This window comes from Dermacentor andersoni, chromosome 3 (assembly GCF_023375885.2).
Source record: "Dermacentor andersoni chromosome 3, qqDerAnde1_hic_scaffold, whole genome shotgun sequence".
In the NCBI taxonomy this organism is placed as follows: Eukaryota; Metazoa; Arthropoda; class Arachnida; order Ixodida; family Ixodidae; genus Dermacentor; species Dermacentor andersoni.
In genome coordinates this window covers 115,864,187-115,878,952 of record NC_092816.1, presented here as the reverse complement: position 1 = coordinate 115,878,952, position 14,766 = coordinate 115,864,187, and the positions used below count along the sequence as shown (strand labels likewise).

Sequence of the window (14,766 nt, the reverse complement as noted above, 5' to 3'; positions counted from 1 at the left end):
TTTTCTTGGGTGGATGTTCAGCCCTAGTACCTTTGTGCTGGTAATTACGTATCTAGTATATTTTCCTTCCTAGTTCCGACGAATTGTTCAAGTTCTCTTTTCTCCAGTTCAGATAAATTTATGCTGTCGAGCTGTTTAGTAATTATCGTAAGTTGTTCTTTGCAGTGTTCTTTGGGAATATCAGTTAAAGAGAGTGACGCATTTTCTAGGACAGCATTCCACTTCAACAATAGCCTGGAGGGTAAAGAGCCGAGGGCACATCTAACCTGAATTCTGAGACCATTTGGGATTTTCCTCTGTTTAATACAGCTAGTGTCATTTTTAAAGTGAAATCTGTCATTTGTTAGTTTGGCGGCGAGTTTGCAGGATTGCACGAAAGGGTGGGATTTGTTGTTGCGTGTGCTATCCGTAGTGCATGATAATCATTTCTGTTTGATTCAGGCAGACCTCCTGGGCGAAACATCTTCAGGTGGTGTCTTTTTACGGTTTATTTTCTTGACGAGGCCTGCACCGATATCTGTCTGTGTATCTGTCTGCTTATTATTGCATGTAGCTGTTTGCGTGAAGGCTTCACGGGTGGTTGTGGCCTTCCGTATGGGCGGGTGTTGTTCAGGTGGTGTTGGTTCCGCGTCCGGCGTCTGCGTAGATGCTTCTTTGGCTCTAGCTTTGGTGGCACGTGCGTACGAGCTGGTGTTGGAGATTTTCAGGCGTGTGTTTCTGTGTTGAAGTTAACTGGGACGGGGGCTCTTAATGGTGTTGTTCGTTGCGTCGATTTAAATGAGTTCTTGAGCCTGTGCTTGATGTTGTTACGAATTACCTTGACGCATTAAAAATTGGGGTGTAGTCCGTTCACGGCGAGCAGAATGTCGGGGTGCTGGTATATTTCAGCGTATTGGGCAACATCGACGTTTTCGCGTTGGGTTCTAATGTTGAGAAAAAAAATCATTGAGCTTACGTGTCTCCAGTGCGTAAGCTATGAGTTCCTCTGATTGTTGTCTAAGTGGCCTGTGTTTGTTTTCGATCCTAGTAAGTACTGTTGTCAAGGTGATTTCTGCGTTTGGTCTGTTGGTGCGGAAATCGTTTATGAGCGTTTCGATGGCCTTACTTGTGTTGTCACTGGTGTCGTGGTTAAGATCATTATTCCCGCGGTGAATCATGAAATGTGTGGTGCGCTTTGGTGCTGCGGCAATGAGGTCTCAGATGGTTTATGTAGTGGCGCCACTCTTAAAGCTAATGTGTGTTGAGTGTTCGCTTGACGGCAAGTTTTCGTGAATGTACTTGTAGTGAATTAATGCTACGTGTGACAAGAAAACCATAGGGAGCTCGCTTTTTTCCTTCATTATCGGTCCGTAGGTGAAGGAACAAGGTGATCATATCTAATCCAGAATTAGAAATGTATTATTATTATTATTATAATTATATTTATTCATATTTCTAACACTGTATTGGAAACATTGTATCACGGTATTTAACAGATTATTAGAAATTATCACCTTGTGAGGATTTCTAAAACAGTGTTCAGTCGTTTTAAACATCTACTTAGTTCGGTACTGTAACAGCCGTACCGCCATCGTGTCGTAATGTCGTTTTCGACCGTCACCTTCCCCGAGAAGTCATTGTGGGTGTACCGTCCGCAATACCTGCGCGTGTTTTACCCTAATATTTCCCTAACTTGCCCCATGACATGGCTGCAGCAGGTGTACAACTGGAGTTCATCTGACATGGACGTGCTCACTAGAGTGTCTGTTAAAGTTGGCAAGCAGGATGCTTGATGCAAATGAGTTCGGCAAGTACATATATTTCTTACGTTGATTATTCAAGCTCAGGTCTTCTATAGTTACCTTAGCATGCAGTATTGGTGGAAATGCTGTTTTGTATTCATATTTGATTACGTGAGGCTCTTTTATGCACTAGTGATCTGTTGCCAAGGCTTTACAGTGGTTGGCAGGTACTGAAATAAACAGTAAACAATAACCGACAAAAATCCGGACTTGAAGTCCCTGACTGACTTCAGGCCGGTTTTGGAGATTCACCGGAGCGGCATCCGTTGATGGTGGATCGAGAAGGACGGCAGCGTTGGTGAGTGAGGGTCGACATATTTATTTACAAGGATGTAGGCAGACATCACGCTTAACGAAGTGCATTACAAGTGTTTAAAATTGCTTCGCACAGTTCCCTAACCCATATTTTTCGCAACCTAAAGAAATGACCGATAACTTCAGAGCAACCTCTAGCCATCAACAAATTCAAAGGTGTCAACGCAGAGGTAATCGCGCTTATTCGTATACGAGCACCTTTGCAGTGAGTCCGTCCTCAGTTGGTTTGAAGTGGTGGAGTTTCGCTAGTCCCAGTCCGGCTGAGAAGCGCACACATGCCCAAATGCGCCTTTTATAACATGGAAATCGTATATAGTAGAGTAGTTCTGCACACATACATAAATTAAAAACTGCTATCAGTTTCTTCTCCTTGGTTCACTTGGAAGACAACAAAAAGAAACAGAAAAAGAACGTCCAGCTGCCCATGGCGAGGGAACTCTCAGTGGCCCTCATATCTAGGGGCCTACTGATCGCGTAATACGAATTTTAGATTCCTGATCAACACAGTTGTCTTAAGTAATCAAGCCATATTTTTTCCTTCTCAAGCAATCACTTTGCTAGAGAAGTCCTTCTGAGCGTCCTGAATAGTTACAGAAGCATTCAATGGGGTGGATGTGTCGCGGCGAATTTCAATGTTTGGAAGATTGCCGTGGGGGTGGATGAAGTTTGGGCACAGGCCACAGGTTAAAGATTCACTGGTGCTCAGTCCTCCATGATAGCTACACGCTTGTAGAAGCCACCAAAACCTGTCCTGTCAATTTCGTCAAAGTTACGCTTGCGAAATCCCTCGAAACCGGTCCGGTCGATCTCGTCAAAGTTGCGCTTGCGGAATTCCCCAAAGTCAGTTCTGTCGATTTCGTCGAAGTTGCGCTTGTAGAAGCCCGGCCATTCCGCGTGGCCGATTTCGTCGGAGTCGCCGTGGCCATAACCGCGCTTGTAAAGAACCGCCGGGTGGTCGCTGAACATCAGCCCGTTCCGGTGGTCGAACCTGCGAGTCACAGTACCGTGGAGGGCAATGCGCTATTAATCCTCCTTTGAAGTACCGTACAGCACCATGCTCATCAAGGTTCTTACCTGGTGTACAAATATACCCCGACAAAGCACTCTGGACGTTCAGCTTGAAGGATTTAGTATCATTAAGCAGTTACATAATTGCCTATTCCAAGTATTGAAGCGAAAAACGTATTTTTTTTTTTTTTTTTTTGTGATCTGGTACCTGGAATTCACAGGCCACCTTCACTCGTACGAGTGAATAGAAGCTTGGAATCTCTGCCTCAGCGTGTAAAAGTACGCTGCTCGCTACGCACAAGTTTTAAATTGCTGTTAGTATTAGACAAGATAGATGATCCTGCAGATCGGACGCACATGCTGGAATGTATGTCAGACTAAGTTTAAGCGTGGTGGGTAATTAAATACTATTGAGTAAGCGCGACGTGTAGAAGTTGTTTTTTGTGCAATATTTATGTTTATGGCCTGCGTACGTCAGAAGATTAATTTCGTCCGAAGATTTAGTTTTTCGGCTACATCGTTCGCAAGTTATGCTTAAATGCAAAAAAAGAAAGAAATCAGGCAGATGCGCACATTGCGATGCCGACAAAGCAATCTGGTTAAAGCTATGGTGGCATATGATGCTTGTCGAGAGAAAAATTCAGCGCAAGAACCCGGGACAAACGACAAAGACACGAGACAAGCACTGGTGCTATTAGTCTCGTCTCTTCTTTGTGGTTTATCCTGGGTGATTGCGCTAAATTTTACACCTTAACGTACAGTGCACGAACTAACGTCAACCGAAGTTTTCTTGTCGAGAGAAAAACCAAGACAGGAGGTATGTACACAGATATGCACAATCCATGTCTAAATACATCTAAAATTTCTATGCCCGTTCTAGCATTAGTAGCACTAACCAGTTCTGGAGGATTGATCGACAAAGGGAACATGCGAAATGGTAAATACACAGTTGCCCAAGAATGGCGTAAATCGAACATAAGTAACTCTAAAATTGCCTAAGGAAGCGGTCGGTATACTGCTGTCTTTCATTGAGAGATGTGTGCGCTTTACTGATTCCTATGTAATTCAGCATATATGCATGGACTTCCAATCGTGACTTCAGTTTCTTATTACGTAGAACGCAGGCGCAGTTAACCGATGTATATAACGTGGTATTGCCCGCGTCTGTGTTCTGCGAAATAAAAAAAAAATGAAGCCCCAATTCAATGTTCATGCACATAATCGGTTTTCTTCCTTGTCAGGCGAGGTACGGGCCGACTCACGGAAAACTTTGAACGGGTAGCCAAAGAAACATTCGCTTTAAGAGAGCTGGTTTAAGTAATAAACGTGACTGCGTGGGTAAAGTATTGTGGGAAGGGCAAATAAACTCGAAAAGGCCAGGAGAGAGGAGCAGAGAGAACGAGTTGGTGTAGAGTGCGTGCGCTGATGGTGCCTACGTTTTGTCCGACAAGCGCCTCCGCAGCAAATCGCCAACCATGCGCAGGTACACGTCGCCGCCAGTCTTGCCCAGGCCTCGTCCAGCTCCCGACCCGAGCGAATAGTAAGGGAGTGCTCGTAGGACATGCGGCAGCATCAGCGAGCGAAGAAACTCGGCGTTGCCGGCCGATCGCAGGGGCACGCCGCCGCTGAACTTGTCCAGTAGTCCACGGCCTCCAAGAGTGATGAAGTACTGGCCACTGTTCTGCTTGGCCAAACTTCGCGCCGCTTTGAAAAGCGACGAAGATGTTGGCCCGTTAACTGGCTCGTTACCACCAGTTTCCTGAAAAGTGTAATAGGATCACGAAATTATACGTGAGCACTGCCTGCAGTTCACGGGCGGCAGTGACATCTGCGAAAGAAAGAGCGGGAGATCACTGTGTGGTGTCCAATTAACCAATAAGACTTGGGCTTACAGGCAAAAAAGACACCACTCAGAAACTCCTCTAGGAATTGCCTAAATATGCGTAAGCATTGTGCCACTCGCTCGTCTCCTCGAAACCCGGTGTCATTATATATGTTATGAAACTTGATCGGACCCCTATAGACGACAACGCTGCGGTGACAGGAACCGTTATCAAGCGCGATCAACCATACTCACGCGGCGTCTGCATATTGCACGGCCTAGTGGGCCCTATCTTGAAAGCGAAATGGGAAGGGGACACAGTGCGCCAAGTGCCGATAGCTTAGTGTACGCTGTGTTCTCGCCGCTTAGCTCATGTTTAAGCGAGAGGCAGGACGAAAGTCAATTTGCTTGCTTCTGTGGGACCTATCTTGAAAGCGATCTTCTTACGTGATGGGCGGATGGAGGGACGGACGTATGAACGGACGGTTTTCTCACTGGGGATGTGTAGAAATGCTTACGCATTTAAAACAAGACACCAGGAAAACAGAAAAAGCAGATTGAAAGGTAAAATAGAGTGCACAAGTAGCAATGGGAAATTAAATTAGAGCCGTGGCGTACATGTCAGAAGCACATGTCTTGTAATAAGTAAAACAACTGTCCAGTAATCTATGGTAATAACAGCTGTAAAACGTGTCGCAAAACACAGTCTTGAGTTTTAGTTTAAGAGGCGTGGTGTCAAAAATGAAATGTGGATGTATGCATAAAATACAGTATGGAAACATTTGTAGATGAGACTTCTTTCATGTGCGCAGTACGCTTGCTATTTGTAGCGTTGTCAATTACACATATGGTCGTATTAGGTTCAATATATAGTGCGTGCAACTTACTCATTTTGTGCAGACTAGCTTCATCTTTAATATGTGTCGCGCATTCACTTCCCAGAATAATGCCCGTTGGGATTGACGGTATGTGTGAAATAAATTACCGAACAAAATAAATAAATATGAAATAACGAGTACATGACAATAGCGAAATGCGTCAAACGCATTTCTTCGTCGTGTATTTCGCCGTCGTGTATTTCCGGGTATGTTGCACGACAAAATGCGTTAAGAAACTCCTAGCTCTATCAAAATTAAACGCTCTATCAAAAGAAAGATGGCCGCCGCGTAACGTGCCTTGATTTTATGGGTATTAGCCCATAAAATTAGCCCAGAAGGTAGAATAGGAATAACGATGATGAAAAAGACCCGGTATGTGTCGAATACTACCAAGCGTTCTTCCATTTGCAATGAAACAAATAAGCCCATTTATCGAAAAGCGCCATACATAGCACACAATTACCGAACGATGGCTGATGTACATCATTTCTGAAATATTTGTTAACTATATTATTTTTCGTACTGTGTTCTTAGGTTACACAGCGTAGAGGGGGAGTGAATTCCTTTTGACCACCCGGGGATCTTTAACTTGGCACCAATGTGAGCGACACGGGCGTTTTCGCATTTCGCCCACATCGAAATGCGGTCGCCGCCGCCGGCATTTGATCTCGCGGCCTCGGCTTGCGCACAGCAACACCACAGCCGCTAAGCCAACGCTGCGAGCGCCGAGCCCGCTCAACTTAATTTGAACAAGATGCCGATGTTATAACGCAGCACTTCTACATGCACAACAAAATGAAGTGCGCATGTCATAGCTACGCACAATGCACATACACACTACAAGGACCATCAATATAACAAACTGCAATACTGGTACACAATCTTCGAAAACACCAAAATTAACACCGCATCTCAGTTCACAATAAGAGTGCTTGCCTAATCTCACGTGGTTTACATTGTTCAGCAATTGTGATTTCTGGTTTTGCCCTGGACTTAATAACTGAAGAATCTAACGTCTGTTTCCCAGATTGATTTCTGCAGAATGTAACGGTGTAGTGCTCATAGCGGCGATCAGGGTATCAAAAGGTGTTGCAGGCCACACGACAAAACATTGAAGAAAGCATGGCCAACACTACTGAAAATATCAGTGATGTGCAACAAGTGTAAGCAAATACAAAATCAGGCACATGTCAAGGTATATTTCACAGTATACTGGCTTGCACAAATCATTACATATATAATGCCTTTCAGATTGCATACCGGTGTAGTGATAATATATTGCTCCTCTATGACGCTATAATACAGCATGACTATTGGCCCCGAGATCGCGCAAAATGGCCGACTGGTGGGCACTGGCTAAACCACGTATGGTGTGGATTGCACCACGCGTCGCCCTCTAGGCACTACGTGTTCAGATGTGTATGTACGGCTTGAGTATATTTGACACTTTAACCGGCAGCTCAACAATGATGTTGACCTAAAAACACGTTTGTAAGACCTTGGCGAATTTAAGTATTACTCCGTACATTTATATTGACGCTAACTTAGCTACCTGATCAACAGTGATTTCCCCCGAAAGGCCAATCATCGATTGCGACAGCAAATTAATGGGCAGCTATACATAGTAACGATAGCCGTTTCTTATTGGCCGTATAAACTTGCAAACATAGGCATAATTACTGTCACGCGCACACAAGCAAACATAAGCAGATCTCACTCGATGAACGCGGAAACTCGCTGTCAAAATGCTACAGCGAGGAAACGCGGCAGAAGCAGCGAGCGACTCGACCTTCGCGCGACCGCTAGTATCAACGTGAATTAAATCGCGAAAACACAGCGCAGCGCGGACCCTGTCCGCGTCGCAGATGGCATGGAAGATACAGTGGCCCGGCTGAGTGCGCACGACCGCCCGGGCCGCCTGGAGTAGAACGCGCCTCTCCTGCCTACCCTCCCCCGAAGCCTCGCGAGCGACGGAAGAAGGCGCGCTTCGCACCCACTCTCCTCTGGTGCGTGCGCGAAATTGAGTCACAATCGTCCGCTCGCCATCGCATGCTTTCACTCGCAGATACCGCATACGCGTGCGGTGACGATTTTATCGCCCTTGAAACTTGTACGGAGCCTGACGACGACGATTGCGGCTGAAATGCACTAGGAGTGTCCATGTAATTGCTAACACCATAAAATGTCGATGGTGAGTAGAAGATGTTGATGATGATGATGCTTTATTTAATGGCACAAACCAACTGGCAATGTGGTTTAGAAGGGAAAAAATACAGGAATATAAATGAATAATCTGAGATCAGTAAGAAATCGGTAATAAATGAAGCAAAATAGTGGATAATAAGTTAGTAAGCCTTTCATGATGGGAATGCCAACATGAACTTAATGGTATATAAATTTAAGGTTGGACGTAAAAATCGGGTAAGTAGTGTTTTGACTAATTATATTAGTAATATTATAACTGTGACGTTGTGTTATCGCTATTTGAATTTGCTAAATTGATAATTTATTGAAACAGAAATAAATAAATCAAGGAAAATGGGAGATATTAATCAAGGAATATTTTTAAACTACAGAGGAAATTGTAACTAGCTCAGCAAAGTGTCCTGTGGCTGTATACTAATACTGTTGCTCCAAGTCGAAGTGTTGGTGACACCCGCCGTGGTTGCTCAGTGGCTATGGTGTTGGGCTGCTGAGCACGAGGTCGCGGGATCGAATCCCGGCCACGGCGGCCGCATTTCGATGGGGGCAAAATGCGAAAACACCGGTGTACTTAGATTTAGGTGCACGTTAAAGAACCCCAGGTGGTCGAAATTTCCGGAGTCATCCACTACGGTGTGCCTCATAATCATAGAGTGGTTTTGGCACGTAAAACCCCATAATTTTTAAGTGTTGGTGACAACAGCCGCAGGCTTTGTCATTCTCTCATTAACTTGCAGGGTGGTCATGCTCTCAGTGTTTAGTTTGTTCAAGTTTAAGCTCGTCAAACCATCTACAAAGCATTAGTATTGGACCTTGCATTTACCTTTAACCAGGAACGCAGCACTATTTTCGACATATTGTATCTCATTGAAATTTTGGGAAAACGCTATCATATCTCATTTTTTATTTGAGTAATATAAAAAAAGAAATAAGGACATACTTCCGTATCTTGCTAGTTAGAATGCTAAAGACCTGTTGTTTTGCGTGGTTGCAGCACAGTACCAAATACTAGTCTGGATTTTTCGATTGTGCACAAAAGCATGTAGCCACCGTGTCGTCATTGCGCTGTAGTAAGACAGCCCGTGTCTAGTACACGAAGTGCGTTTGTCGCACTTTTTGCTCTCCACAAGCATACCAATTTTATTATCGCTTCGTATCTCCAGTTCATCACAAACAAGTATTGCACATCGTCTTAAACAAGTGAAGTGGTAGCAGCGAGGCCTGAATTCCGCGCTTTAGTTGCTTGTAACGATGTTTTGATCACCCCGTAAGCTCTGTGATACTATGAATATGGATGGCCTGGCGTGAACATAATTCAGCAGTATAAAAATTAATCTTAAGCAGGCACTCATGTCGTATCATATAACGTTGTGCACTTTATATTACGAGAAATGCAATATGATAATTGCAATAATTGAATGACTCACTTAGTGGTTATGCGGCCAGAGGCCTTCTTTTGTTATGTGGTTCAGATGCCACTACGATCAATTCATTTTGTCTCGCAATTGAAACATGGGCTTTCTGTAATTTAATTTGCCGCTACAGAAACAAAGCTAAAATTGGTTGTCATTTGAGGATTCCGTTTCACACGACACTCTGTAGATGCAGAAATAAATAGCAGTTAGTTTCAAGGTAGCTATTGTAATTTCATATGGCTCTTAATTTTGGCGTTCTTGACACAAGACAGTGGCCACTATTATCTGAAAATACACAACCTAATTATTTGAGCTCTTTCAATATTTACAACTCTTTTGGCACCGGTGTAACGCGCGTAACAATGCAAGGGCGATAAAAATAATATCCTCTGTAGCAACATGATAATACTATTAAAGTAAGGTCTTGCTAGTTGCCTAGTCCAATTCGTTAAATGTTTTCACTTCACAACAAACTACCAAAAAACTGGGACGTATGCGTAAAACTGGTGATGTAGAGTGCACAATAACTTGCTCCTTTACGTTCATTGTACCCCCTATTGCAGAACCCAGCGTCTTCCAGTGCCTTCCACTGTGAAACCGGCGCGTTTTTAGACACCGGATCACACTGGGGACGCTGGCGCTTTCTGGGTCACTGGCACGCCAGTGAGATGCTGCATTAGAGCTGAATCAAACTGGACGAAACGTTGGTTTCACTGCCATGAAGGTGGGACGCACTGGTTTGTGATGTGCACACTCTGGTTCGCGCTGCACTTCGCTGGCTCGCACCGGAAACGGCGCTGGTTGCGTTTGTGCCGCACTGCTTCCAGCACGCAAGAAGTATAGGCGCTGTTGAATATTAAGTGATTTATACAATTTCATCGCTAAATACTAGTATCTCGTCCTAAATAACGCTATATCTTGGGGTCAGAAAAGTCTATTTCGTGTCGCAACTTGGGATAAATGTGCGTGATTACGCACATTTTATGATGTATGCCGTCTTTATACACGGGTATTATTTGACCACTTTAGTATCAATTTAGTTTTCTTTTTTTTTTTCATTTCCCGTTTGACTGGGCGGATAGCAATATTCTTGAACGTAATCACGCAAACGCAGATGACGCCTCGTTATTTAGTAATTTGTACGCAACCTATGACAGCGAATTGTCTCTGTTATCACAGTGTTGTGGAGTCGACACGAAACCCAGAATTCGTTCAGGCGTGTTCGAACGGACTCCCAAGAAGCGCGTCGCTGTTTTATATTATCGCACCAATAACAAAGCTTAGGCTATTCGTGTGCTTACACTTTCCATAGTCTACTAAAGAATAACAAATTAAAGACTATGGCGCTCAAATACACACATTTTAGCGATCGTCCGGTACCCGCGCCAAGATCAATTCAAATCAATTTTATTGATAAGTAAGTTAGTACAAAAAAAGTTGCAAACAGGAAGGGGTCCAAAAGTAAAAACTGCAGGTGGGACGCCTTACGATGAATTGTAAATCAAGAAATAAAGCGAAACCAACAATGCATAGGTGAAAAAATAATAAGCAAATAAAAGACGAAATAAGTGGACTGACGTCGTGCATAATCATATAGTCGATAGATTGTGCCCTTCCACCGAAGATTGTAGGCCTAGCGTACCCGCCAAGTCCATCTACACGCTATCGGCCCATCTGGGCTTAGAAATCAACAAGTCTAACAAGGATAAATAGCACCATATATCAGCCTTCGCGTCGGTGTTCTGAAACATTTTTTTGCGTGTCTACAGCGTCAGCACAAGAAGCGGTGAGCGCCGATGTCACGCGTAATAAACATACGTATATGTGCTGTCACCGAAGGCTGCCAGCAGTAGCCTACGCTCCTCTGGTGGAGATATGTGACTAGACAGATTTGCCGTTTGAGACGGATTATTGAACTACGAAAATGTTGCGTATATCCGTTGCGCGAATAAAAGAAACGGCTATAAAATACGGCAGTAAGAGCACAAACAGCTTCTCGGGTCGGTATCTATTTAGGACTTTTTTCGACGATACCAACCACAAGATAAAATCTGTGTTTTGGCACTTCCAAACACACTACTGAATACGGACAGCAACTTTTTGCTTTTGATACAGGCGTAAGCTTTAGTTGCCACTGCATAGCACATCTGCTACGTCCGTGTGAGATGCGCCCGCGAAACTAAAACTGCACCTGCGTCTTGACATGGCGAATTATTCACTCTCTGCCATGCGCTGGCGTGGCGTGGTTCGATCTGTGTACGGATATTTTGTGGAAATGGTTGTGAAAGTACGTGACGTGTACAAGACGATTGACTGTGATGAAGATTTAGTGTCAATGTTGGAAACTCTAACACACATAAAATGAGTGTGATCTGTGATCACAAACTCCTTTGAGACTTGTAGCCAAGCGGAAATGTAGGGAAGAAAATGGCGGGGCGTAGTGGTAAGGGTACCGGTCTTGGGATGTGTAGGTCAGACGATGGAATCCTGGGGGTAACGTTGTTATTTTCTGCTTCTCATTCTTTTATTGCACTCAAATGCTCTCTGTTGTTTTCTGTATATAAAAAAAAAACGTATTCGGTGCTAAGGCACCGCGTATTTCACGCGCTAGTGCTGCTTTCTGCACTAGTACCCAGCGCCTCTCAGTATGCCACGCCTTCCCAGTGCCCATACTCCGGCATGGCACTGGACACTTGGTTTTTCAGTAGGGCAGGAATACATACTTCTTTACGTGGCTGCAAGATTCACAGAGATTGGTGCATTAATTACCTTCCGTAATAATATCAACAGTGTAGGCGGAACGCGAGCGAAACATACATAAAAGCATACTCTAGCAAACACATGCAAGGCGCTGCTTTTCTCTGTCCCATTATTTGCGCTGTTTGCTAAAGTTTGTATCCGTACCAACAAGCCCGGCTAGCCACTATCTTGAAAAACACATAAGAAGCTCCAAGAAAGTGTCGAAACAGGCACTGTGAGCCAGAGGGCGAGTCCCCAATTGAATAGCAGTTTGAGCTTTTTTTTAGGCCAATGGAAAATTTCGGCGCATTTCGTGCGAAATTGCGCACTACTGGAGGGCGGTATAAGGTCAGTTCACTTCAGTCAGAGCGTATTGTTTATACGAAGCTGGGTCCAATAGTCTAAAGCGGAACGCGTCAATGTACATTTAAATGCACACCATCGACCCCATATACACACTAACGTGGCTACGGTGCTGCAGCTTGTAGTTCAATCTCACGGAGAGTACCGGTAAGAATATTGATCAAAAAGGAAATGGAGTAGAAAAAAATGATTCTTCTCAGCTTTTCGTTCATCTATGCCTGCACAATGCTGTACTTCCATCGCCTTAGTTTAATGCCATAAATGCTTCGAAGTAATCAAGAAAAGGTGATAACGCTATTGCCAGCGAAAGTGTAATTTATGCGCGATTCGTTGAAGGTGCTTGACTTTTATAGAGTGCGAGACGTTCCTAGAAGGGGCGAACAAATTATCGTTTGTTTGCGACATACCCGTACCCGAATTCTCATAGCTTTTCCTTCGTAAGTATCCTTTGCCGTTGGTCTTTCGCCTCCTTTATTAATTTGTCCAGCATCAAGATTGGCTGGAATTTTCTCTCGCGGACAATTTTAGCGTAAGAGCGTTTACTGAATACCGGCCCTGTTCTGTTTGCAAAGGTATCGTTTGTTTAATGATGCTGAGAAAGAAGCCATGCGAAAAAAAAACGCGTTGGCGCTTCCGCTGTGCTATCACCGATCTCTCGACACACCCTTCAGGTGTGTACAACACGCGCGCACTCCTGGCGTGGTTCCCACGGACATGAAGCGAAGAGACTGTCGCCTAGGCAGCAATACGCAACACACCCACTGATGGTGGAGAGACGGAACGATCCTTAACTTGAAGAGCAAACAATTGCGCAAGTGACAAAGAAACTAATCGGTAAGCGATCTTGTCCCTCACACACGCCAGACCAAAAAGCCCGGCTGTGATACAGCTTACTCCAGCAGTGACAGCATGTGTTGATCCCGATCCTTCATCTTTCGCAGTGCTGAGTGCTTGTTTCACTATCAGGGATGCTCGTTACGGTCGCGAAAGGGCAGCCAATACAAACAAGTGCAACGCACGCATGTTGGCCGTGCTTAGAGGGCTTCACCGCAGGCAATGCCCTTCTCCGTGTGCTGTTCTTTGGTTTATCGTAAGGCAACCATTCCCTTATGAATTAAATATACGTTTTGTCGTACGTGCGTGCATATGACTGTGTATGTGCTCAAGTCGTTCTCAGTGTTCGCCGAGAAATAAGCCGATGTGTGCTTCCACTCCTATTCGTCTTCCTTACAGCTTGTGAAGATGTTCTTGTAGAACAAGCAGCAGAAAATAAGATCGCTTTTTGTCATTCTACGGACAAAATAAGGGTCAAGAGACGGACCTGTATACATAAAGAGGAGTTCGAGAAAAAGATAGTGGTCGCTTGTGGCTGTCTTCAACTCAGAGAGAAGAAAATAGAAAGAGTATTAGTTTAATAGTTTAAGAGCTCGTTGCTTTGTTCGCTCTTACCTCATGTGGTAAAGTTAGTGGTTTGCGCGAAGATCAAAGAAGAAACCTTTCGATCATGGTCTATCGTTTACATGAACGATTGGATGTGTCAGGTGCGTGGAAAGCGGCAATTCAGTCGGGTAAATGAAACACCCAGCGCCTTCGTGCTGGGACAAATGCTATTGACTGACTAACGTAAGCGTCGTTGCTATTTACAAGAGCAATATCGTGGATATCGTGAATGAAAAAAATGCACTTACCCTAGGTGGCGGCCAGCCGACTATACCGAAAACAAAGGCGTAGAAAACACCGAGACAATAGCAAAGAGCACGACAACCGAAACGTCCCCGCTTTTTAAGCAGTGTTTGTATTGTTCTGCTCGTTCACCTTGCGCCTTTATTTTGTACGCCTGTGTTTCTGTACCATGGACCACTACAAATCTTTTAAACGTTTTGTCGTTTAAATGCCATTGGCAGATGTGGCTAGAGAAACGCTAGTGACGCCACCTTCTAAACTGCTGCTTCCGCTCAAAATAATGGCGTTTATCAGAAATTTACTAATCTATCTATTTTCATTTATCAATCTATTCTCTTACGCAGACACAGTAGCCCAAGTTGTCTGCCTGCTTGGGCCACTAGTCACGTACTTCTGTCGTAATGTGCCGTAGTCGTTCCATTGTCTTGATTCCAGCTTCGTGATGTCTGACTATCGTCATGCCATAGTCGTCAAGCTTTGTGTCCCGACTCAGTGGCCCATGTTGTCGAACAACGTAAGCCACAAAGTATGGGCTCATGGTGGTGATGCCTTCGTGTTCA

The 14,766-nt window shown here is 44.4% G+C and overlaps 1 protein-coding gene across 1 annotated transcript in view; it reads right to left on the bottom strand.

Annotated features, from left to right (window-relative positions):
* Positions 1–2,080: 2,080 nt before the first annotated feature.
* Positions 2,081–14,766, bottom strand: part of LOC126539255 (uncharacterized) — an 88,682-nt gene continuing 75,996 nt past the window's right edge. The window contains exons 2-3 of the mRNA XM_050186034.2: positions 4,541–4,863; positions 2,081–3,084 (exon numbers count right to left, since the gene is read on the bottom strand). Coding sequence (XP_050041991.1) covers positions 2,799–3,084; positions 4,541–4,863 — 609 coding nt within the window. The 3' untranslated portion in view covers positions 2,081–2,798. The remainder of the gene's footprint in view (positions 3,085–4,540; positions 4,864–14,766) is intronic.